Source organism: Amblyomma mixtum, chromosome 1 (assembly GCF_055824585.1).
Source record: "Amblyomma mixtum isolate Tamu chromosome 1, ASM5582458v1, whole genome shotgun sequence".
In the NCBI taxonomy this organism is placed as follows: domain Eukaryota; kingdom Metazoa; phylum Arthropoda; class Arachnida; order Ixodida; family Ixodidae; genus Amblyomma; species Amblyomma mixtum.
The window spans coordinates 311,825,765-311,851,918 of record NC_143012.1 but is presented as its reverse complement, the minus strand read 5'-3'; the positions used below and the strand labels follow the sequence as shown (position 1 = coordinate 311,851,918).

The 26,154-nt window shown below is 43.8% G+C and overlaps 1 protein-coding gene across 1 annotated transcript in view; it reads right to left on the bottom strand.

The window, feature by feature from the left end:
• Positions 1–26,154, bottom strand: part of LOC149372447 (corticotropin-releasing hormone receptor 1-like) — a 164,943-nt gene that overhangs the window by 68,568 nt on the left and 70,221 nt on the right. The window contains exon 2 of the mRNA XM_089586356.1: positions 5,070–5,228. Within this exon, the coding sequence (XP_089442482.1) occupies positions 5,070–5,228 (159 nt within the window). The remainder of the gene's footprint in view (positions 1–5,069; positions 5,229–26,154) is intronic.

Sequence of the window (26,154 nt, the reverse complement as noted above, 5' to 3'; positions counted from 1 at the left end):
AGCAGGGTTGGAAGGACAGGCCCACACCATGTGGTAGATGTCCGAGGACTTCTCCGCACAGTGCGGACAGCTGCCCGAGAAAAAAGGGTCGAAGTGTTTGAGAGCTGTCGGGCACAGCAAAGTATTGGTATACAGGCGAAGCAGAAGCCGCTCCTCCGCCTTTGACAGACATTTACACGGGCGGCGATAGAGACCGTGGCCAGATTGATAAAGTAAAACAATGTCTTTGAAGGAGTAAACGGGAGTGAATTCGAGTTCCTGATCGTCGGGGTCGGAGGGGAATGTCCGGTGAGAGAGCGCGCGGGCGGCGGCGTCAGCTGCCTCATTTCCCTCAAGGCCCATGTGAACAGGAGCCCAAACGATACGCCGGTGCGCGGGGTCCCCGGTGTAGACGCTGTTTTGGAGAATGCGGTAGGCTAGATACGGTACCCAGCCCTGATCGACGTTCCGACATGCCCCTCGCGAGCCGAAAATATTTGTTTTTGAATTTGAATCAGATGCAGCCAACGCAATGGCGACCTCCTCAGCGTGTGTTATGCCGTAGTGAAGCGCTCTGAAACTTTTGACCACCTGGGGTTCTTTAACGTGCCCTGATATCGCACAGCACACGGGACTCTAGAATTTTGTCTCCACTGAAATTAGACCAATGTGGCCGGGATCGAACCCGCGTCTTTTGGGTCAGCAGCCGAGGGCAATAACCACTGAGCCACTGCGGCGTGATATTGCGGCGAATTTCTGGAGTCCTGTGTACTGTGCGTTGTCAGTGCACGTTAAAGAACCCCTGGTGGTCGAAATTTTCTGAGCCCTTTACCACGGCGTCCCTTATGGCCTGAGTCGCTTTGGGACGTTGAACCCCAATAAAACAATCAAAAACAAGATATTGTGGCATAATGTTCTGCCACACACACGCGCTGTGCACTGCACATCGTCGTCTTCAACTTTCATCCTTGCGCAAAAGTCACGAAAGGAAAGGCAACGCGCGTAACTAGCTCCCTGGACCAGTGGACACCTCAACCGCGCTTTGAGCTGCGTGGAGGGTGCGAGAGGTGTGGGCTGCTTGCGTTTGCGTTGACCAAGTTTTGGTAGAAACACGAGCGTATATCCTGTGCCCTCTGCCGTCACCCCAAAGCCACTCTCGACCATATTCTTTTCCTCTGCCCGGCGGATCCTCCACCGCGGGGCCTGGAGTACCTTGCCACTTGGGAGGCTTGGGAAACCCTACTGCGCTCCGAGGACCCAGCCAAGCAAGCCATCGCCGCAGGCTGGGCTGCCAGCGTCATCCCAGGTATCAGTGACCACGACTGTGTCGTTGCACACGTGCCAATGACCCAGCCTTCAGTGCCACACAGGCACCCCAGGAAAATTTTCTTCTATGATAGAGGTGATTACTCATCACTATCTAGCGAGCTTGCCAACTATTTACAAGACTTCATATTCATGAGCCAGCGTTTCGATGCTACTGCGCTGTGGGACATATTTAAGCAGAAGCTTGATGTGCTCATCGACAAATATGTTCCTTTCAAAAACATATCAGCTAAGCGGCGCAAGGACAAGCCGTGGGTAACTCGGGAAACTAAACTATTGATTAAGAAAAAGCGTCGTCTCCTAAACACGTACAAAAAATACCGGGACGCAAAAGTTCATGAAAAGGTACGTGCTCTTGGAAGAGACATAAAAGTTGAAAATAAAGCTGCGAAAAAAAGATACATGAATGAGTTAGGTGCTAAAATTCAGAGTAATCCAAAAGAACTGTGGAAATTTCTTAAAGTTAATGGCCGTGAATCAGTTGGTATTCCGGCACTGAATAACGGCGCTGAACCTATAACTGATGATTTTGATAAGGCATGCTGTTTCAATGATTATTTTAAGTCTGTTTTCGCAGCAAACTCGCATCATGAAATGCCAGTCATTGATGCCCATGTGCAAGAGACAATGCCTGAGCTAACAGTTACATACAACGGTGTGTTAAACCTGCTGAATAACATAAAGGTGTCTTCGGCAAGCGGGCCCGAAGATGTTCCCGGTCATGTCTTGAAGGTCTGTGCTGAAAGCATTGCTCATTACTTAGTTATTCTATACTCGAAATCGTTAGATACAGGAATAATACCCCAGCAGTGGAAAAACGCTAACGTGGTGCCCATTCATAAGGGTGGTCCTAAAAACATAGTTGCTAACTACAGGCCGATTTCGCTTACAAGTATTAGTTGCAAAACGCTTGAACACATAATATATAGCGCATTGATGAAGCATTTGGAACAAAATGAATTTTTCACTCAAGCTCAGCATGGTTTCAGATCAGGTTACTCGTGTTCGACGCAGCTCTTAGAATTTAGCCATGATATTTTTTCATCATTTGACAAGGGTCTACAAACGGATTGCATTTTTTTAGATTTCAAGAAAGCGTTTGATTTGGTACCTCATGATTTACTACTGTATAAATTATCTTTGATCAAGATTCCAACTTCCCTTCTAAACTGGCTTCAATGTTACCTGCAGGGACGCAAACAACGTGTATTGATTAATGGGTCCCAGTCTGATTATGCTCCTGTATCTTCGGGGGTACCGCAGGGGTCTGTTTTAGGACCTCTGCTGTTTCTAGTTTATATTAATGACATTTCTAAATATATGACCTGTAAAATACGTTTATATGCTGACGATTGTGTTGTCTACCATGTTATTAACAGTTCTTCAGATTCTTGTCATTTGCAGTGCAACTTGGACCGCATACAACAATGGTGTTTGAAGTGGCAGATGTTTCTGAACCCAATAAAATGTCAGTTCATTTCTTTCACGCGCAAGCATCACCCTTTCTTGGCTGAATACAAACTAGATTCTACCCGACTTTCCAGAGTTACTAACTATAAATACCTCGGCGTTTACTTTTCGTCTAATCTCACCTGGAATGAGCACGTCGAGCACGTTTCTGCTAAAGCTTATGGCATGCTAAATTTTCTAAGAAGAAATTTTAAAATGGCACCACTAAAAGTTAAAGAGCTTCTTTATTTTACCTATATTCGGCCAATATTGGAGTATGCTTGTGTTGTTTGGCACCCCCCTACTTTAAATTTAACAGACATGCTTGAGCGTGTTCAGAACTTTGCCGCTCGGTTTGTTTCAAGTAATTATGATTTTAACAGCAGTGTTACTAACATTAAACTAACGCTGGGATGGGAGCTGTTACGGAAACGCCGTACCAACTCCCGGTTAGAAATGCTGTATAAAATCTTTCACCGAAAAATAAAAATAGATAAAGAAAATTATTTACTTCCACCGAATTTCAGGTCAAACAGACTTGACCATGGGTGGAAGATTAGAGAAATTAAATGCAAAACTAACACTTATCAAAACGCATTTTTCCCATCTACCATTCATGACTGGAATCGCCTGCCCCATGAAATTGTTGAGTGCCGTTCAGAGTCTATGTTCTGCGCGTTGCTGTCGGATGTATGAGTGCGCAGTTGGCTTTCTTTTTTTTTCGTCATGTCTTTTTGTTGTTTCATATTTCATTCATTTTGTACTTGCTGTGTCATGCCTTGTTGTATTGCTTTTTTTTTCTTCCTCTTTTTTTTCCGGCCTAATCTCCTGTTATGTATCCTCATCCCCCCTGCAATAATGCCTTCGGGCGCTGCAGGTATTTCCAATAAATAAATAAATAAATAAGCCTCCGGAACATGAACGTTTGAGTGCAGTGGGGCCGTGCGGGACCCCAAGGACCTACGTGTCCAAAACTCCCTTGTTCCAAATAAAGTTTTCATCATCATCATCATGGCAGAAACGGGCCCTCCAGTGGCTCAGTGGTAAGGCGCTCTTCTACCGAGCCGGAGTACCCGGGTTCGAACCCGACCGCGGCGGCCGCGTTTCGATGGAGGCGAAACGCAAGAGGCGCCCGTGTGCTGTGCGATGTCAGTGCACGTTAAAGATCCCCAGGTGGTCGAAATTATTCCGGAGACCTCCACTACGGCACATATTTCTCTCGTTCTTCTTTCACTCCTACCTTCCTCCCTTCCCTCACGGCGCGGTTCCGGTGTCCGCCGATATATGTGACAAATACTGCGCCATTTCCTTTCCTCAAAAACCAATTTACCAATTTTAGCGATAGACCGCCGGCGTTAATTTAGTTTGTTGGCGTTGAGAATGTTATAGACTCCGTTGATTTTGCGTAAAGGAAGTGCGCGTAACTGGCTCCCATATCAGTGTTCTCCCCAATCGCGCTTTCAGCACTTTCAGGTGCGTGACGGAGGTGTCCACCTGAATAACCCGACTTTTGCGCAATATTTCAAGCATAGCAACGCTAAACCGCCAGCAATTTTTTTCTATGTTTCCCTGTCGTTGATCTCATTAGACTTTCTATGTTGCGCTGTCGTTGACCTCCTTAGACTCCGTATCACGCTTCTTGGATGCTTGATGGATTGTGCTGCGCTTCGGAAAGCATTTTCACAGAAGGAGACAGTGTTTGGTTTTGCCTTTCGCATTGTCCGCGTTTTTCGGTCAGCGACCCTACCGGTCTATCCACACCGGGACAAATACCGGCTTTTTATTCCCCCAAAGGAAAAGCCGCAGAAACAGAGAGAATATCCTCAGCAGGCAGGAAAGGTCACGTCTCTCGCATTGCATCGGGTTCCAGAAAAAAAAACAAGGCAACGCAAAGAACATTGACGCACCATAAAGAAAACCAAACAAGGCAAAAAGGTAGTCTCAAGTGATTTACTTGCCCATCGAAGTCTGCCTAATACAAATCTCCTGCCCAAGAGCACGGCAGTGTCAGGAAGAGGTCGCACTGATGTCGCAGAAATCTTATATCAGCTTACATAACTCACAAGGCGTCGCACTGATCAGCGTGGCTATACTTCCGGTTACGAAATTGCCTGGAAATAATGTTATTACATTGTTTGCTGTTTGCACGTTTTGTTCGCGCTATTATGTTTTTGTGCGCCCAAAATGAACTAGCATAACTAATAACACACTTAAGCACTCAACTGTGTTAAGTTTTTTATTTTTGGCCAGCCAAGCAAGCAGCCCCGTCTAGCTTATAAGGCAGCCGCCGTTTGACAGATTCGGAGAGCACCGACCTGTTTCCAGCGATGCCTGCGTGATGTCGACAGGCACGCCGAGAGAAGAGATGATGTCGTCGCATGGTTTGCGCAGAACCGTTCCTGCCGCCGCTGGGGGCCAGCATGTGAATGAGTCCCAGGCTGCCTCGCACTTCACCGAACTCCACAGCGGTGATCCTGTAATAGGTTCGTAATGAGAGATTACGGGGTCACATCCACGGGGCCTACGTAATGGAACTTTGCCTGGTTACATTGTTACGCCACAAAGAGCATCGCGGAAATACGAAGGTAGCGTTTCTTAGCTGCTTTGTGCGCTTCTATTGAAAGTTACTAGCAACAAGAAACGACGAGAGTAAAATCAATGAGCACTGGACACGAGCTAAGAAATAAATTTTAGACCTTTAGGCAAGAAAATATATTCGAAAAAGAATCGCGAAAGACGGCGGTAAATAGAAACGAAGAATGGTACTCTGTTGTTTCTATCACACTTCACCGTAAAATGTTTTAAAACTTTTTTTTTCGGCAAAACCTTATATAATCCGCTACTTGCAACCCGAGCGCATTTCCTGAAAATCGGGTTAAACCGGACTTCTACCCGGAAATGGGTTAAAAAAAAAAAAACCTAGCGATTTTATCATCCCTTGAAAAGAGTCTAGACACGAAGAAAATGAAAAGAAAGGCACCAAAGAGGATGCTGTCCGCGCTAGATTGGTAATTTAAGGTTCTTTTAACACTCTGGTGTCGAATTGCATAACAAAAGTAAATGCTCAGCAGAAACGAAGCCATTCGCCTACGCAAGGAAGAGGCCATAGATCAACAAAATAATAGGAAGTCAGTTTTCTGAAGGAAGCGGATGCCCCATGATAAAATCCCCGCTGCCGTCTCCAACAAGGCGGGACCGTGAGATGTTTTGCGTTCCTGTTTGTGCAGTTTTTCATTGTTCTTGTTTAGCCAAAGTTTTACGATTGATCTCTGATTCATTTATATTATAAGCGAGAGCTTATCACAGGAGAGAAAGTGCATAATTTTAGAGGAGTGCTCAGGAAGATATAGTTTTGTAGGTTGCCAGTATAATATGCTGAAAGTACCGCACGAAAAGTAGCGGATATCTTGATGATATTCTAAAGCGGTACGTGAAATATTATCTGATGACATCAAACGTCTTTTAACGCCCGTTGTCTACAGCGTGGCTTCACTTGAGGAAAAGCACGAAAGGTGCCTGTTAGAAGCTAGCGGCCGGCACACAGGCACTGACCTTATGTCTCGTGGCCATGAATTAATCGAGTGGCACCCATGCTGATGACGTGCTGTTTTTAAGCTGCTGTGTTTTGAACGGGCTACTCTCTTGTACAGTCGTGAGCAGTATGAGATGGAACAAACTTTTTGCATACAATTGCTAACTTTTTGGCTATTCTGCACTAATTTTCTAAGCACTGCACTAACTTCTGCACTAAGCTGACTTTTCGATATTACACGCAAAGAGGAAAACTCGTTAGAAAGCAAACAAAGCTGGGCTTCTCAAGCACAATTATGGAGCAATCAATAAATGAATGCTAAAGCTTTCTTTCCTTTCATATTGCTTATGACTGTTACGTTATCGTAATGGACAGTCAAAGACGGCGAGGTATAGCACAGACAAGAAATGGTGCGAATCGAAATGGTAATTTACGCGAAAGAATAATTGCAACAAAAGAGAACAAGAAATAACTTCTGCGTAAAAACGATTCTGGGTTGTTAATGGAAGTCGCAAACAAAGTTCAAATAAGAAACGTTGTTCAAATAGCGGAGGCAACTTTGCTGGGTTCTCGCATGCTGCGTGGGCCGGAATAATTCCAGAGAAGTTGCTTTCATGATTATTAATCACGTGGATGGCTGCACACACAATGACCTGAGTTCTGAAGTTGCTTTGTAAGGAGTAGTGAATAGAAAACCTAGCTATTGTCTTCCGCGAACATTACTTAGAGTTTCGAAGTGTTTATCAGTTCTGAATGCGCAGAAAGCAAGCCCGACAATGCTCGAATCCAAAAATCGAAATTTTCTCCGAAAGAACGGTGCAATGAGGAGCTTTCTGCAAGGACGAAACCTCGCCTCAGGTGGGGCAACGCTTCAGCCAGAGTAATTCCGCAACTCCTGTGGGACGCGGCGCGCAGTTGAGCGCAACGCTTTCGTCTGAGCCGGTTCCCTCTTCTCCTGCTGATTCCTACCAGTTCTTCGCGTCTCCCTCCCGGCGCGAGAAACAACGGCAGAGAATTCAGGGCAACTCACTTTCCGCTTGACTCGGCACTACGTGCCCCTTGCGCCTTTAGCAACAGCCCCCGCAGAACTGCTCAACAGAGCCGGTTCGCTCGCCGCTAGTGCGTAACGTAGCTTCAGCTAGTCTTTACAGGCGGCAACGACCGCTGGTGCAGGTCGACCGACTAGCGGGGAAGCAAGCAAATCGGCTAGTGCACTCTGCACATCTTACCGCCAGGAGAGAAAGCCGTGGCTGAAAGAAAGGGCTTAGATGTCTCGCAGCGTTTGTCCCTTCGTGCAAAATGACGAGCAGCACGCGTAGGAGGCCCAGTGAACGAGGAACGCCCGGCGTCTCCCACTTAGTATGTGATCTCCGTCGCACTAGTCAGCGGAGGCGTTAGCTGGGCGTATTAAAAATGCGCGCTCGTGCCGCGCGCAAGTTTTCGCGCGCGTAAACCAGGCTAGCAGCCGCCAACTCGCAGAGAGAATCGTTCAGCAGCCGTACTCCTACGCTAGAGCTGGGCCCCGCGGGTCCCGTGGTTTAAATGCACAGTGGTCATTGTCGCAATGCGAATACCTGCTCGCGCTCCCGCTCGTTGGCTGTTACCACGTGCTCTGCGGAGTTCGGCGGGAAAGGCGCGGTAATGATGCTCTCTCTCGACGCGTCAAAATAAGGGCTCCCCAGCCCGCTTACCACGGTATACACTCTGATCCCCCCCCCCCCCCCCCCCAACGCTTCCTTCATGAGAGCGTTCGGATGCTGCGGTGATCGCGCGCGCTGCGGGTCATTTAGCGACACCCACAAACCCTCGCGCGATGCGCCGCAGCAGCTTCACTCCAACTGCCAGTCTGCACTTCGCGCAGCGGCGGTGGATCCTACGGAGAGAGGGATTCGTACCATGCGGGCGCGTTGCGTTGCGCAAGCAACGTTATGCGTGCGGGGAAAGCCCTTTCGACGGTTCTCTATGACTACCGTTGTTTGATGGCGTAATTACTCCACGCTGGTAGCTAGTGCCTTAAATGTGCTTGGCGATAGCTCTGGACACGCACCTGGCGTAAATGAGCGCTTGAGGAAACAACCCGCAGCTACCATTATTTGGCTGTTACATAGTGAATGGGAGGCACTTTGTGAAGACACCACGTTGGTTCGAATAGAAATCCCAGTGATGGCGACATTGGGTACTTTCCTATCTTAGTTGACTACGTAACTAGATCAACAAAACCTTGATGCTTGACTTGATGGTGCAGTCAAGTACTGGGTACTTGGATTGGCACTTTGTGTTTATGGAAATCGCAAACTGTTCAGTCGAAAGAATGAAAAGCTAATGAAGAAAAATAATAGAGGGGCAGTGCTCTCGCTCTTTTGGTGCTTTTCTGCATGTGCTGTTGTTCTTCTACGTAATGACCTATGATCGTCGCGTTTTTCCTTAAGAAAACTGATATTAACGAGAAAAAAAAGTGGTAGTAACTGGAACGCATAATTTTTTCTTCAGTGAAGTTCGGGTTTGTTTAGAAAATGTTTTATTTCAGGCGGTCATAAATGCGCGAAAAAAAAATATTGCCCAAAAAAGCTGGAGAACATGGAGTTAAGTATAACTGTGCTAAAATCCACTAAGTCTCGGAAACTTTCTGCGTGATGGATAAATCCATACAAGCTGCCCTTTATGAGTTGTGCGAGTGAAGCTATCTGTTTTCTTTTTGTTTTTTTTTGTCGATTGACCCCGCGATTTTTCCCCCAAATAGACACTTCATATTCCTAACTGCGAATGACTTTGGCATGACATCAATCCTGTGCATTAACTTTGTTTGGCTAGCAAGAAGAAAATATGACTGCTGGAAATGATTACATCCTGTGAGGCGCAATGCTCACAAAACAATGCGACAAAGTTCCCCAGGGCCACACGACGCAGCAAAAAAATGCATTTTAGAAATGTACCCGCAGTTAGTACTATATGGAAACCAGTTAAACGTAGTTTTACTTACATCGCCATCTCTCCGCGTATTCTGGAAAATACATACGCCCGCGTAATTGGGGTTGTGCGAACTCATTGCGCTATTAACTCTAAGGAATAGGCCTTGCAAGCAAAGAAATTGAATTTATTCGACGAATTTATTTTATGAAACTTACAACTCATTTGTATTTCGTTTTAATAAACCTTAAAACCTTCAAAGCCGCCTTCCATAAATTTTTCGACAGTGGGCATGCATGGTCATTTCTTAATTGTTCAGATTTTTTTTTCCTTTTTGTAATACTCAGATCACTCGCTAGCGTTTGCTCTACGCCATCTGAGAAATAAATTCGTTTAGGAAGCAAGTGTTCTATTAGTGATTTTGGGTATCCCTCTGACATTTTCTACAGTACATTAGCGTCACACAGTGAAAAAGAAGCACACTACTTGTAAACGTGTTTAGAGGCACATTAAACGTGTAGTAAAGTAATAATTGCCTTACTTTTCAAGCGTCATAAAAATAAGTGGAAAATATAACTGCGCAACGGCGAAGAAAATGTGAAGGTATCGAAAAGCCAGTAATACAGACCAATATATTCCATCGGTTCATGTTTTTTATCTAGAAGAAGCCAAATGATCATTTATCTCGCTCTCCAAAGCTCAGAGGACTCTGGTTGTGAATACAAGAACCGAAATAAAACAGAACTTGAAAATAAAACTCTAACTTGTTCTTGCAAAACGCGACGTGCTCTTACGGGTCGAGAGACTCGCTCTCGACCGCGGTCTGCGGGGTCTTTTGTCTCCGCACTAATGAAGCGGTTGGGCTGGAGTCATTGGAGCAGGGCGGTTATGCCTCACCGACTCCTCGCGTCTTTGGAAAATTATCTTGCGTTCTTAGAGCGGCCGCTAAATTATCTTCCCCAACGGGGGAACGCCGTCGGAGAGCGCTGGCCCTTTCACCGCTCTATTCAAGGCGAGATCGCACTTTGCTAATTCCAATTAGTCGAGTTCGCCAAATTCATTTTCTTGCCGTCGTAGAACACGCTTCCTTCCCCTGAGCACCTTGTGAAACAAAGAAACCTGCTTCGTAAAGAGGTTGTTGTTAGTGAGAAAGTTCTTGTTCACAGGAAGGCACGGTGGACTACCGTTAACTGCGTGCCGGCTCTCCTCAACTTTTGCGAGCTTCCATTCACTGCACTAGTTAGAAAGGAGCATTCATTTTTTTTGTTCCTTTGCATTTTGGAAACCAAGTCCTGTTAAACTCTGCTAACAAGGTCGGTGTTCACGCTTGTCCCAGTAAGTTAATTGCATCGTGAAGCAAGGGGCCCTACGAGAGCTATACCATTATGTTAACGTTAGGCCTAGGCAGGGCAGAACACTTACCATCTTTGCTTTTGTATTGGCGTTGCTATTAGGAAATGTTCGCCTATATTGTTCACAGAATTACATGACGTGCATGGCGGGAAAGTTTTCACAATGTATGAACCCGCCAAACAAAATAGTATTCGCTGGGGCAAACGGAACCCTAGAGTGCGAAGTTAAATTTTGGCTCACTGGTTGGCACGATCTGCCTCGCCAAATATGCTGCTAAGCAATGTGTGCAAAATCTCGGTAAATGCACAAACTCCTCTGTCGTGCGAGTGTAAAAGAGAAAAACTTAGATAAGACTGGAACAGTAGGCTTCGCTCTTTTTCGCTGCATATTTGCATCTGCCTTTATTCCAATCTCTACGCCCAGCAATGGCTTCAGTGAATGACCAACGATGTGAACATTAGACGGCATCTACTTGCTCAAAAAAAAAAAAAAAAACGATGTTTGTCTTAAGACCCGTAAACCATACCACGTTCTCTAAATAAAAAAAGGTCAAAATGTAACATTAAAGCATACTTTTTCTGGGGGCAATTTTAATCAACTCCTGCAATGCAATCAAAAAGGGGGGGGGGGGGGCTTGATGAATTGCCCGATGAGTCACTAAATTGTTATTTCATGCCCCTCCTTCCCGAGCAACCACTCGCGGTCGATATCTAATTTAGCTGCCACCTGCCAGGGTGGTTAGTTTGCTCACAATCCAGGGAGCAGGTTGTAATGGCGCCACAAGTTCATGTGACATAGGTAGCCGACCTATGTTTCTTCTCCGAGGCTGCCCACCTGGGCCAGAATTACGTCACCGAATTTATCGCTCACAACGCTGAAGACACTGAGGACGCCGACGATGCCGGATGTTTTGCACAATGGGAGCTAACTCTATTGCGTTAAAAATATTTTGGTCATTTGAAGTTTGTTTTGTTACATAGCAACAATGTCTGACAGGCAAACACGCTTTGCAGAATGGTTTGCTAGCTGTTAGCTTGGCAGAAAGAAATATTTTTTTCTGAGCTGAACCTCAAAGCGCAGTTACCACACTTGCCTAGGAGGTGTTTTCTGTTGATGTAGACAACAGAGACGAACCGTCTGAAGCAAAAATTGGACGCCTGGCTACATTTTTGTGGGCCAGCATGCTATTCATCAGCTCTGAATTTGAAATTTATTCACAGGTGGCTACGAGAAAACAGTGTACAGAAGGAGATACTATAGTCAGTGACTATATCGGAACCTCCTCGGGAGAAACGGGCCGTGCAAACTAAAATGCCTCTCTCCTCAAAGCGACCCAAAATAAGGTGCTGAAGGGAACTTGCATGTGGTGGTGTTTACAAAATGGTTTCAGCGTGGGAGGGCTTTTAGAAAATGACTTTTGGTGCAGTGGACGCGCAATGAGTAAAAGAAAAGTACTCTGCGGAGAAAAATGCAATTCAAAATAATAAAATTGGTTTGAGATAACTTTGGGCCTTGAAATCAAAGCCAAAATAGCCGCCGAGATCTTGACTAGGCCTCTGCCTGCGTGTGATGGCTCTTCAAATTATGCATTATAGGTTGAAAAAAGTGAAATGGTCTTTGCATACTTGAAATCTTGTTGCAGGTTTTTCTTTTTGCCTAACTAGAATAGTGACTAGGCGCGATGAAAGAGGGAAGGTGGTAATGGATGGTGGTAGGGATAGAGATTTATTGTTGATTAAGAAAATGCATACTTAGTGGATAACATCAGCATTGACTTCCGCTAGACGAACCCTTATGAGCAAAATAAATGCATTCCACGAAATACGCTTATTTTGTCACGTTATTCCGATCAAACTGCTCAAATTCATGTGTTGAAAAAGTTCAGTAAGCACATATAGAGTCCAATAAGCAAGAATTCAGTAAGCACAGTAAGGACACGTAAGCACCGAAACAAATTCTCTTTTTCTGCAGGAGGACCACTGGGCAAGGAAAACCCTAGAAGCCAGGAAGTCGTTCATAATTTTTTTGCCTTCCACTTTGTCAAAATTTTTAGATAAGAATGCGAAAGCCGCAAGAAGAAAAGCCCTCACACTAGTGGACACATCTTTTTCTAAACTTGTGTTTCAAAAAAAAATTTATTTTTAGCACAAGTAGCTAGTAAGAGCTATAACACCTTGGCGTGAAAATACCTAAAAGATTCATACATGCGTGAGAGGAGGGATAAGAAAAAAAATTAAGAACCCTGGATTCAAAATGCATTAAAAGAACAGATCCCAAGTGCGCTAACTTAATTTGCCCTTTGAGTATCGTAATAAATCACGTTTTAAATATAACAGTGATCTAAATGCCAACATTTACACGAAAGAATAAAGCAGCACTCGTGAATTGAGAGCCCAAAAAACCGCTTCGGTCTTTCTCAGTGTTTTCTACAAGTGCAAATAAGGCGAATGTATTTTAAGCTGTGATAAATTTTTACAGTGCAGAAAGCGTAAAGTAATTTTAAAAGCAGGGATCTGTACTTAAATTATAATCCCATTTTCAAGAAAACTTTGCGCAGAATAACACAAGACGAAAGGGAGAAACACGTACACCCACACTTCTGCGCAAAGTTTTCTTGAATAGGTCGCTGCACCAACTGGCCCAACATTCTGCTCTGCTAAGCTTTATAACCCCATGTTTGCTGCAGACTGAAGGGAAACGTCTCATTAAGCTTGTTAAAAATAAGCACAAGGGATGTTGTTGAAAGTAACACCTAACATCAAGAATTTCTTCACAGAAAAACGTCCACGTCTATTGAATTTTTTTCGTTCACATTATTTTTTTAACAAGTTCGCCACTCGCAAGGTCACTAGCCTGAATAAAAAGCCTCTTGAGGTTGGCACGGGCCATACAGACTTTCGTTTCAGCCTTTCGAAACGTAAGGCCCAATCGATACACCAAACTGGGGCTTTAATGATTGGCAGAGAATTGGAAAAGCAGTAACCGTCATTGCTTCACTATTCGTCCTCCACTTGTTCAAAAGATCTTTGCGAAGAGCGAAGGAAACTCCACATAATAGGCTTTTCTTAAGACCTTTTGGGGCCAGGGAAATTTAACATACGAGGGTAGTTTTTCAGGTCACAGAGTAGAGGATAGCTTAGTTATTGCTTCAGAGGCAGTTAAAATGCACTCCACTATGTGTCCAGCTCTGAATTGTTCTTTTTTTTTCTTTTAGGCATTTGTTGGACGCTTTTTACATTTCTTGGCACTTTTCCACTGCTTGAGCACACAAATCGTCAGCGAGAAGAGAACTTAGGTTAAACGCGGTATCTTCTCTTTGCTTCTTACTGTTACAATGCTCCTCTTCTTTAAATATCCACTGCGAAGTAAAAATCTCTATTTTCCGTGAATTTATTCGCAGTTTGCATACAAACTTGTGTCTTTTTAATCGGTCAACTTTACTTACTAGCTTTAGCCATTTAGCCAACACGTCCACGACAAGCGAATCACTTGGTTAGGCGCACATAGAAGTCTCTCTCGACTTTCCTAGGCAAAGCAAGACTTTTTTTGTTTAGTCAAGCTAAACATAGTGGCTTTGTTTCGTTTAAATTATAGATATAGAGCCAAAATGAGCGCTTGGAAAATATAGCTTTTTCCTGCTTCCGAGAATTTGCTAGCAGCGCTTTTTTTGCTCTGGCGACGAGATCGCGGACAGACGCGCTCAGCTCAGCTATATCCTGCAGTATGTGCACCTGAAAATCGCGTGTCCAAGGTGCATAAGTAAAATATTGTAATCATCCATACTCAGAGGTGTGTGCCACTTGAACTATCGCTAAGGTGGTCGTTACAGGCGGCAAATGTCCTGTAAATTTCATTTTTGCTTGAGGCATAGCTTCAGTGTAAGTTCTTGTTTCTTGTTCTTACGGCTGATTCACACCACTTTCGTATTTTCGAGTGTGAAAATCTCATCGACAAGCTGTTTAAGTAACTACACCCTGATTCGGTCCCTACAGTGCAATGGGAAGCAGTTTTAAGCAAATGTTTATGAAACACTTAATGTAGTTTTTGAGCTCGTATGGCAACGCATGAAATTTTAAATCCTCTATTTGTGCATAGTGTATATTGCCGCCCTGCCCCTATCCTTTCTTACTATCGCTGCCCCCTTCCTTTTCCGTGTCCCTGTGCTTTATCTCACGCTAGGCGCAGCTCAGGAGCTTCAGGTTTCGATGGTAGATGCCGCGGCTAGCAAAAGCTTTTCTTTTCATTGTTGTTTTATATTATTAATAAATTACCTCTAACCATAACAACAAAAGGACGGGTGTTTTGAATATACCGCATTTTCGAGCCCGTTAGTGAAGATTTCTTAGATGGTCTACAGACTTTTTAGTCACTTTATATTGACTGTACAACAAAACTGTTATGAGGTGCGCGTCCATACTGATCCACTACTGGATCCAATACAATGCTAGCGTCTTCAGTTCTGCGGCCTTATGGCTTTTGTTGTCGTATTCTTCCTTCAAAGCGAAGAAAAAAAGTAAATCTTTCTAGAAATTTGCTTATTCAGATATTTTTAAACGCTGTACGACTTTATAATTGAGATTAGAAACTGGAAATTAGAAACTAGAAACTAGAATTAGAGATTAAAATTTTTTATTGACATTCTGATTAGGTCATTATCAGTAAAGTGCGCTTCTGCTTGCTCTACGTGACCGCTAAATTGGATGAACCTCACTCTGACGACGTGTTCTAGTTTTTCATTCTTTTGGTTCATTCCTCCCGGAGGTTGGTAACGACACCGATGTTTAGAATGGAGAAATGCTAGTTTCGAACAGCATTTAAAACATTGCTCTCACGTGCACACCACAGGGACTTTCTACTCATGTGTCAGCCGTTATTGTGTGGCGTTCGCATAGCATTTCTCTTTTTCGTCTCTGTGAAGGTCTGACGGCGTATGTCTGACAAGAGTAATTACATTTGCGCATAAATCCTCCTACATGATTCGGCATGTGATGTTATTCTGCTCAGCTATTCGCAATCTCGGCCTTTATTTGGAGCAGGAATAAGAACTTCATGACGGATATAAAATAACAAATAAAACCTTCGTCGCGCCGAGAATGACATAAATGCGATGAAATCGCATTTTAGTGTTCACTCAGAATCCTTCGCTGAACCTCTCGAGTATAGCTCTTTCCGGAGCTTGGTTCAGTGGTTTCAAGAGTTCGAAACACCCGATGAAGTTGTTTTAGCGCTTATTTATGGTTTCATGGTCCCATAGAACAGGAAGAAGATGTAATAAATTCCTTCTCCTCTCCGCGACGTAATAGCCTTGCGCTTGTGTGGCCCTACTGCGTAAGCCCTTCCTTTAGGCGCAGGGGACCTTCTTATGGTAAGTGCACTCAGCGCCGCACCTGACAAATTCAAGGTCCAGAGCAAAAATAAATAAAAAAAAACGTAGTGGTGTAGGAAACTTATATAACGGTTTGCGGCTGTTGCGTAATCATCTAGCCCGAAGGAAAGCAAAGTGGCATTACATATTGCACGCTCTCTGTTATGACCTTATTACGATGTCTTCGATTCCCTAAGGCATAACAGAAAAGAGCATTTCGAGCAGGGAAAATAACAAGAAAATAAAGCTGGAAAATATAAAATACAGATAGCCGACCTTTATAGGCACCCTTATCTTCGCCAGCGTTCTAGAAAAGCATCACTGCCAGTAATGCTTGCGGTGGAGGCGGACTAGTACCATAACTTCGTCTATTTTGGAACAAAAGCCATTACAAATAGGCGAGTATGACAAACATGAACAGCTTCTCTATGGCGATGATCAGTGTGCGATTAAGTACATGAAGACTTGGTAAGCAATTAATTTTTTAGTACGTGTGTGAAGAAATAATTTAGATGAAAGGAAGAACTTAGTTTCTTGCGTAAAGGAAGGCTAGAGGAGATTGTAATGCCAGTTTTGTGAAAGTTGCGCCGCAGCAAATAGAACAAGTAAACAGGTTAAAACGCAAAGTATCATCACGCAGCGATTCTTTTTTCATTAAACTGAAACTATTGACTCAAATCCCACAGCGCGCTTTTATATTCCAATCGAGAACCGGGTAGTGCATCACATATCTCTAGTTTTAAAGTTCGAATAATTTGTGCGAGTTTGGCCGGCTAGTAGAGAGCCATCAATGTAATATTAATCCGAACCTGCACCTAGCTGTCTTCGAGATTCTCATTAGGGTGCATTTGTTAGCACTGAGGCGCGCTCCGCAAATATGACAACTGTAAGTGACTGCGCTAATAGTACGTGGCAGTAGGGAAACATCAGAGCGAGAAGGTACTACTTGGTATCACCCACGAAGGTATCCCCCACGAACACTAAATGAATCATTGAGCAGTGTCAGGCAAATCGCTGATACATAAATCAAAAATATTTTTTAGATGAGTAACAAATCCTCAAACAAAAATGTCCTTTTTACTGCGGTTTTACACATAACAAACAGAGGCTGTTCCCAAAAACCTCAAAATTGTTAATCTAATTCCTAATAAATTGCTAATTTATTAGAATACGTCCGGAATCATCAGTACAAGAATTTCCATTTTTTATTTGTTTAAAAATATTTTAAAAACATCTAGATAGTATAAAGATTTCTTTTTGTCATTTCACATCTTTTTCACGACTGTGCTGAGGATTTCCGGTCTTCATGTTTCTAATAGTGGCGTTAGCTTTCGGTTTCCTTCGAACATTTCGCATTGTACAGCAAAGCTTAGTAGACGTCATGCGCATCATTTTCGGCGAAGGAGCGATACATTTTCCTCTTATAAAGAAAGGAAGGAAAAAAAGGAGGAAGGAAGGAAGAAGGAAAGAAAAAGAAGGACGAAAGAAAGAAGGAAAGAAAGGAAGGAGGAAAGAAAGGAAGAAAGAAAGAAAGAAAGAAAGAAGGAAAGAAAGGAAGAAAGAAATAAGGAAAGAAAGAAACGAAGAAAGAAAGAAAGAAAGAAAGAAAGAAAGAAAGAAAGAAAGAAAGAAAGAAAGAAAGAAAGAAAGAAAGAAAGAAAGAAAGAAAGAAAGAAAGAAAGAAAGAAAGAAAGAAAGAAAGAAAGAAAGAAAGAAAGAAAGAAAGAAAGAAAGAAAGAAAGAAAGAAAGAAAGAAAGAAAGAAAGAAAGAAAGAAGGAAAGAACGGTACTAAAAAAAAAAAAGCGAAGAGAGACACACGTACAGGTGGATTTGAAACCACCTACTCCATACAATCAAACAGCCTCAGAGACGTTAGAGCTTCAAATTGATCCAGATATGAAGGCACGGCTATACTTTTTTTTGTTCCTTTGTAATTTTCACCGCAGAGATGCGTCAGTTCGCGCAGCTTGCCTTTGAGATTGTCCGGATGTCACCTGGTCATGGCAGCTCGCATCGTACTGAGTGTACTGAACAAGTTACCGAAGAACGCTAGCCTGCGGTTTGCACAGATAGAGCATTCGTATTTTCGGTCGTAGCCAATTGCGCACGAGCGTCGCTAGAGTACGGCGAAAGTTTTGAAAGACCCTTATCCTCAAAGATTTACGCAAGCAGGCACCGACAGTGCGCCGACTGAAAGGACGGCTAGAAAATGGGAGCCGCTAGCGTGCCTATTTCGAGGATACGTACCCCAGATTGAATTGAGTTACTAGCATCACCGATGTCGAGAAACGCCGCTGCATTGGCGTGAAGCTTAGGATGTGTGTAACATAGAAAGAAGTTTCTTCACTTTCAATCTGCGCAGTGCGTAACTTAAGAACCGGGAGACAAGGAGGGGGGGGGGGGGGGGGGGCTATCTGAGTTGATGTAGAGAGCTAAAAATTAGACTAATAAAACACCACACGTTCTCTTAAGGCGCTAGGAGTGCTAGGCTTGCTGACGCTTTTTGTGCACGCTGATTGAATGATTGTCAGTTAAAATCGTTTTCTTGTTTTCTTTAAGCCATTTGATGCGTTAACACTACGCCACGCATGGCAGCTGGTGCGTGTAGCCGACCAATATTAAAGAATCTGAAACGGTAGAAGATAAAATATGTTGCCCTCGTGTATAAGTTAAAACTGAAACCTTTATTTTAAGAAATAAGCTATTGAAAATTGAATAATTTTTCACAGGTCCCCTTATTGCCGTCTTTAAAAGCGATGTATCTAAGACCTATATTTGCCACGTATACAACGTGATCAAAAATGGGAAATCTGGATAACATACTCGTCGGTCGTGTATCAGGTAAGTGGAGGGGTTTTAGCTATCCACATACAAGGCCGAGTTGACTTCCATCAAAACGGCCGGAGATGCTGAAACATGATAAGAACCGCGTTCAAATACTTCATGATATAAAGTCTTTGCCCTCACCCATCGGCATCGCTAGCTAAACAGAAAAACTTTCGCTTACTTACCCGAATCATATTTGCTACAGCTCCTTCTGACAACGTCCCTGGTTCACATATAAAGTATTCAGTGCAAACGCCACCATTAAGTGTGTGCCTAGAATAGTAATTCAGCGCTGCTTATTTAAGACGAGCACACAGATAGACATTACAGGACCGGCTCTGACAGGTCTTTCGTGTCTGTCTGTATGTTCGTCTGAAATAAGTAGCTCTAAATTACTATTCTAGAAATAATGCAACACCATCTTGTCCTGCAACGATTTTAGTAAGTATGTTCAACGCAGTGGCTTATTTACTGTGCGTTTCGGGAAAGAAGCAGGAGGAATTACAAGTAACCCATGTACAACAAAGGCCAAAGCTGCGTGCACAAAAAAAGTTTACATGGTCATTGAATTTTGTGGTAATTTAGTTTACAGGCTTATCAGGAGTGCATTTTATTGTTCAACGACATGGAGAAAAGTAGTGGTTCTCATTCCATGGAGCTACCAGTTCCGTCACACGAACCTAAGGTACCTAGATATAGCAGGGGTGTTTCCTAATGTAGGATTATTAACTGCAGTTTATAAGGCATAATATTCGTCCCATGGATTGAACTTCATGCGACAGCTTAAACCAGTGGATTCTTGTTTGCGTGCCACTGACAGCTATAAAAACATATCTAGAGGAAAAATCTATAGCCCCTGCGCTGAAATATGAACGGAAGAAAGCACGACAGGGGCATATTTTCGATATATCTCATATCCCAGGAAACGATGGAATGGCCTGTTTTGGTACGGATGAATCTTTTCTTGGTGCCATATTTTTTATTTTCATTTTTAACCTCAGAGAAAAACACGTTGAAGGCAGCGCCAGAACCAAGCTTACTTTCCTCGAAATATATGCGCATATGTTCGGCAGACACATTCTATAAAGCTTTTCTGCCCCCGCTGGTGTCGACGCACTGCAGGAAATAAATGTGATGGCGCGTTCGGATATTTGTCCTCATGAACACCTCGGCACGTGAGGCAATACTGAGGTGCGTGCTGAAAGAAAAACAGGACCCACACCCGCGCACACACCATGTGTTTATACGTAATAAAATGCCGCATCTGACGCAATTCGAAAGTTGCGATTTGACGTTTCGGACGCTACCTGACGCTTCGATAGTTGGCGAGATTTCCTTGAAGTGGAAGAAAGCTCGTAACGAGCGGTAAGCTGCTTTATAATGTTGGAGGAGGTGGTTATTTTGCAGCGCCACGACTAGCCCCTCTTCGAGACTAGATTTTATATACAGGGTGTCCCAGCTAATTTGGTCCAAGGTTTATAAAAAAACTAAGTGTTCTTCAGAACTGAAATCGCGTGGATGTTAGAGTTTACTACAAGTTACGGTAGCATTTTTTTCCTTCTATTTGATTAATTAGTCGAGATAAATAAATTAACTTTCTAAATATAGCTTCAAACATTCAGGCGTCAATAGGAAATTTATGGAGCTCCACAAATATTGTCCTACCCAGGCACTTCCAACGAGGTAGACTTAGCGTGGCCCTTTTTCTTCGGGAAAAACGAAAGCCCGCGGAGTTTAAAATATACCACGTGACAACGCGCTCCGTGCGGCCGAATTCACTGCAATTACAGCGCTCTCATCCGTGCTTTGTAAAAAGCATCACTCGCTACGCGCTTTTCGTGCTGCCCAAGAAAGAGCTTCGCGTTGAGCTTGGTTCCAAGATAAGCGCCAGTGGGCACGGGCGGCAGTTGAAAGAAAGCGCAGCTCCCATTTCTGCGAGATAATTGCGCTCTCACGTTAGCAGAATGCGTGCGGAGGAACGATGACAATCTCATGGGTTCGACTTTAGGAGCAAGATCCCAACAAGCAAAGCCGCATATAACAAGCTTGATAACGTCGTGTGAACCACGATGAAAAACGGAAGCCGCGCTTTCTTTCAACTGTGCCCCGAACCCACTGGCGCTTATTTTGGAACCAAGCACAACGCGAAGCTCTCTCTTGGGCTGCACGAAAGGCGCGAAGCGCGTGATGTTTTTTACAAAGCACGGATGAGAGCGCTGTAATCGCGGCGCATTCTGGCGCAGGGAGCGCGCTGTCACGTGGTATTTTTTTAAATTCCGCGGGCTTTCGTGTTTCCCGAATAAAAACGGCCGCGCTAAGTCAATCTCGTTGGAAGCTCCTGGGTTGGACAATATTTGAGGAGCTCCACAACTTTCCTATTGATGCCTTAATGTTCCAAGCTATATTTAAAAAGTTAGTTTATTTATCTCGACTAACTATTCAAATAAGAGGAGCGAAAAAATTCGTAGTGTAACTTTAGATAAACCCTAACAACATCCACGGGATTTCAGTTCTGAAGACCGCTTAGTTTTTTTGTAAATCTTGGTTCAAGTTAGCTGGGACACCCTGTATATCCTCTTCTTACATTTCGGACCTCTAAACTTCCGTGGGAGGGATCAGGCTGTTTCTTTATGCCGTGAGGGTGGTCCCGCTGTGCACCGTGTTAACGGGACGTAGACGTCTGGTGTAACATAGGCTTGAGGAGCGAGGTATTGCGAAGAGCAGTTCATCTTGCCAAGAGAGCACCTACTTCGCGCACGAAAATGAGCTTACGGCGACACGCTTAATTCTAAATAGTGACTGGGAAGAACTAGCGCATTCCTCAAAACAGCTCTTAATATTAGACGTGTCGCCGGCGAGAACATAGTGATCTGTCAACCAAGCAATCTAAAGTGAGCGAACGGACGTACAGTCGGGGACAAAAGACTCTGGACCACGTGTTCCTCAAGCGACGCCGATAGCTCTATTATTATCTGGCAGCTGGAGACCGGACTTGTAGAGATGAAAGAAAATTTTGACTCTCACCTCCACAAGTGTGGACTACAGCTACTGGCTAATAGCAAAGCTATCAGCTTCGTTTTAGGAACGCGTGGTCCACAGACTTTTGTCCCCGACTGTGCTATCTGCCACCTCAGGACCTTGTCAAAATATTATTTTAATAACTCAGGAGCGAATTAAAAACGCCGGCCCATTAATCAATTTTACGTTCTTCACTTTTTTCGTATTAGGCACATAACTAATGCTCCGTATTTCTTTGTTTGCATAAAGCACCGGCTAAAAAAAAAGCATCAATTCAGGTAAAAAAAAAAAACCAACAACAATGTGGCTATTTTGCAGCTTCAAACCGTCACGACAGAGATCACAGGCGAAGGGGAAATCGGCTATTTCCGTTTTCCCAGTGACGCCGCCAGCCGTTTTTGTTATACACACATCGTAAAAACAAGTAAGAACAATTCTCATATCGTAATGGCGTTGGTTTTGCATTTTACATCGTCGTAGGAGCCCGCACTGCACGCTTCCAGAAATGGTGAGGGGTTTCTGCGCGGGTTCCACTTGTATCCAAAAAAAAAAAAAGAAGAGATCAGTCTCGTTTGTCATTTACGTGAAGAAGAGTACCTTAACAGACCGGCAGTGACTGCGGTTCTGGTCTAGGCAAAGGATTTCATGCTCAAGTGCTCAAGCCTCTAAAAAAAAAAAAGTCGCAGAGACGCATTCTCGGTCAAGTCATCTCTCTAGAGAGGGCTTGCGACAGTGCTCCTCGCGTCTCGGGGGGGGGGGGGGGGGGGGGGGGGGGCGAGTCACGCCGTTGGGGACACCGCGGTGGTCATTATTGGTCGAAAAGCACACACACACATACAACGGTAAGGGGGAAATCTTGAGCTGATGAGCATAAAAGAAAAAAAGTCTGTGGGGCTGATAGATTTCTCTCGCATTCAGAAGCGAGTCACGGAGTTGGTCGGGAGACGGAACACCTCTCAACGCCAACGCTTTGTCATCAGCACAACGCTCTGTCTGCTTTACGGCACTGCCGACAAGGCCGGAACGACATCAGGGCACGGCACCGTCTTACGCCACGCCTCTCATGCTAATGCGGCTACGAGCGAACGCGATAGGAGCGGAAAGGCAGAGCCTGGTGAAGAAAAGCTGCTTTAAAGTTAGCGCTGAAATCGAGCCGGCTGTGGGCACTTTACCGTCAAAGAAAGATAAATTTTCATTTGATTTAGTTGATTTTATTTACCGTAGCATCCATGAAAATATAAGAATTAACTGGATGCTTTAGTCAATAACACATCAGCAGAGCCAGCAATTCCAGCAGACATGACAAAAAAGCGTAATAAGAGGGCGATGAACTTAATAAAATGCTAAAATGGTCCCGAAAACAGGTTTCTGGCCTCGAGGAAATCAACGGCATACTCAAGCACAGCAAACCTGGACCAGTGATTCCAGTTGGCACAGCTACTACCACGAGCCGCGTGAAGCTGTATACTGAAAATCACTGCGGGAAATTCTAATCTTAGGTACATGCCATTCATGTCCTATGGCCATCAGAAATAGTTGTTGTGAGTGAAGGAAGCATTTGAGGGGCCAGATATTGAAGTGAGGAGGAACAGTCGGCCATGATAATCGTCATGTTCACGCAGAATCTCTCGAGACTTTCTATTTTTTTTTTGAAAATGTAGATGTAAAATACCTGCGGTGACAAATGCGTTACTCGCTGTACTGGTGGCCAAAAGATGGCGCTAGTCTCTGATGTCAGGCGTTAGTTATAGTCGTTAGTTATAGGCGTTAGTTAGATATAGGCGTTAGTGGATGTCAATAAAAAGCGACAGGAAAATTGGTGGCTCAAAAGCAGAGAGTTGGCATAAGATTAAAGGTGTAGGATTAAAAATATATTGAAAAAAAATAGAAAATTTATAGACCAATTTATAGCACCGTTAAAGAAAAAAAGAAAAAAAAAAGGCGGAGCCGCCACTCTGTTTTAAAGAGGACGCTCCTACTTCCCAACCATCCATCAGTTGGGAAAACCTGGGCGCGCCTTTCAAGGTGTCAGCACAATGTTAACGAAAGTGTGCCTGTAAAACTTCGTTAGCCTCCGGGTGCAAGTTTTTGATGCACTTCGTCGTGCCGATCAGTGCTACGACATCGCATGCACTGAAACAAAGCTCTAAAAATGCAATTACTTAAAGATAGAAAGAAATATGTTTTTAAGAGCAGCGGTTTCTGAAGCGAAAGTAAGTGAACTACGAATGCACTATAAAAGCAAGAATCTAAGTTTAAAAGTAAAAGCTGTGGCTTATTCGTTGCAACCTTGGCATGCTTTCATCAAAGGAGCTTTTTTCTTGTAAGATCCAAGCTAACACTACAAAACAGGAAAGAAAAGAAAACGGTAGAGGCTATAAGTGTTTTCCTTCCAAAGAAATGGGGTGCTCCGGAAGAGATGGCACATGACGAGGATAATAGATTTACCCATAGAAGGGCAACGACGACCAAAAGTAAAATTCCGTACATTTCTTCAAGAGCTGCAAACTCAAATACGGCGCCCGGACTACAGGTTTACAATCTCACGGATCTATATCATTTCCTTTCGTCATGCCTTGATTCCTTTGAAACCTCTCCAGTAGCAGGTCTAGAGAGCGAATAACGCCCCTGACGAACATGCATGCCAATCGTGTCAAGTAGTGCTTGCCATATACATATATACCGATCGGGCTAATACACATTGCACTGAAATAAGTTTAGTTTTTAATTAGGAAAGCAATCTGTGAAAATTAGTCCTTATTCTCGGGGCATATTGCGGTAGTATCGGTTACTGACTTCCAATGCTAGTCTTATTTCCGCCAACAATGCCTTCTTTTAAAAAGCAACACAAAATTTCTCACCACTGGTAGTGTAGAATAGGAAAAAATTTGTCATCCTAGTTCGGTGTTTACATTTTTTTTTCATCATAACTTATGAAGAAAGCGGAAACTTAATTTTTTGTTTCTGGAAACGCTCCCGCAGAATGAGCACCTTTCCATGCTTTCCGTCTCGCGATATTGTCATGAATGCCACCCAAAGTACGCCCCCCTTCCCCCAGATTTTAACAATTAAAAATCTAGTCTATCCCTTTGTATGCAGCCACTACGCGCCGAGGTGGCGCCTTTCGGTAGCTTAATACTGAAAAGACCCGGGCTTATAGAGAGAGACTAGTGTGTGTAAGTGGCGAATACATTCTTTTGCCGGTCTGTCTCGCGCAACATTGCGACGTGAAGCCAAAATACTTCCCTAAGCCACCGCTTATCCTTGAGTGCCTCGTAGCCGAGGTTATCACTACGGGAACGAGCTAGGCTTAGTACAGCAACTTGGTCACAATGGGGAGGGGCATTTGCTCGCTGTTTTATGTTGGTGTTATGGGAGACCAGTGGATGCTGATCCCTTACACTGTGCGCTCAAACCTCGAGGATATTAAGACCTAAACTCCTAGTCACTGCTTCATAGGCCCAGTGAGGTTCTAACATGATGAAACATAATCCACAAACTGTGATCCACGCACGACAGCACTCGAAGCCCAGGTGCCTTTCACTCTCTTTAATAGTTACGATACCTGAGCTCGCCAGAGGAAGGTGGAGCAAGGTAATTACTGCCACGCTGGGAGCATGATTTGGAAAGTCGAGAGCGACACGCGTCGGTCTCCAATAGCCTGCTGCGTGATTGCATCGTGCAAAATAAGCGTAAGATTGAGCGACGAAGTTGCGAAGCGCGCTTCTTGATTGCGTTATGCGTCGCTGAAATTGCGACACAAAACTATAAATACTCAGACAATAAAGATGAGACGAAAGTGTAATGAGGAACGCAGAAGGGCGAGCGCTCTTTAATGCGACGATGTTGCTACTATTACTTTGAAGCTTGGTTTAAAAACCTCGTACGTATTACAAAATATCCCAACTGGAATTTTTCACTAAGTACAAAATAAAACATTCTATAAGTGGGCTTAGCGTCAAGTTATTTTAAAAATAAGTTATAAGTATAGTTAACGAGACACTCAAGCTGCGCTGCAGGATCATTATTGGAGGTTGAATATAGGTTATTTTGTATTGAGCCTGACCGGTATGCGTTTCTTTCGCTGAATATAGCAGCAGGTGACTTTGTGTTGGTTAAAATTTCAAACATGCTTACTTTATTAATAACGCTAGTAGTGGGGGCAACACAATAAGGTTACACGAACTAATTCTAAGAAAAATACCGCTGGCGAAATGCAAATATGCCGAAAAGAGGGCTGCGGAAGGTATAATAAGGCAGTGTATTCAGATGCTTTAACAGAATTAAGATCTAAAAAAAAAGCGCTCTTGGGGCAGATAAGATGCGAATATTATCGGCTTAAGCATGTAACTTTCTTTAGTTTTGGCTCTATTGGCACATTTATCGCAAGGAAACCGC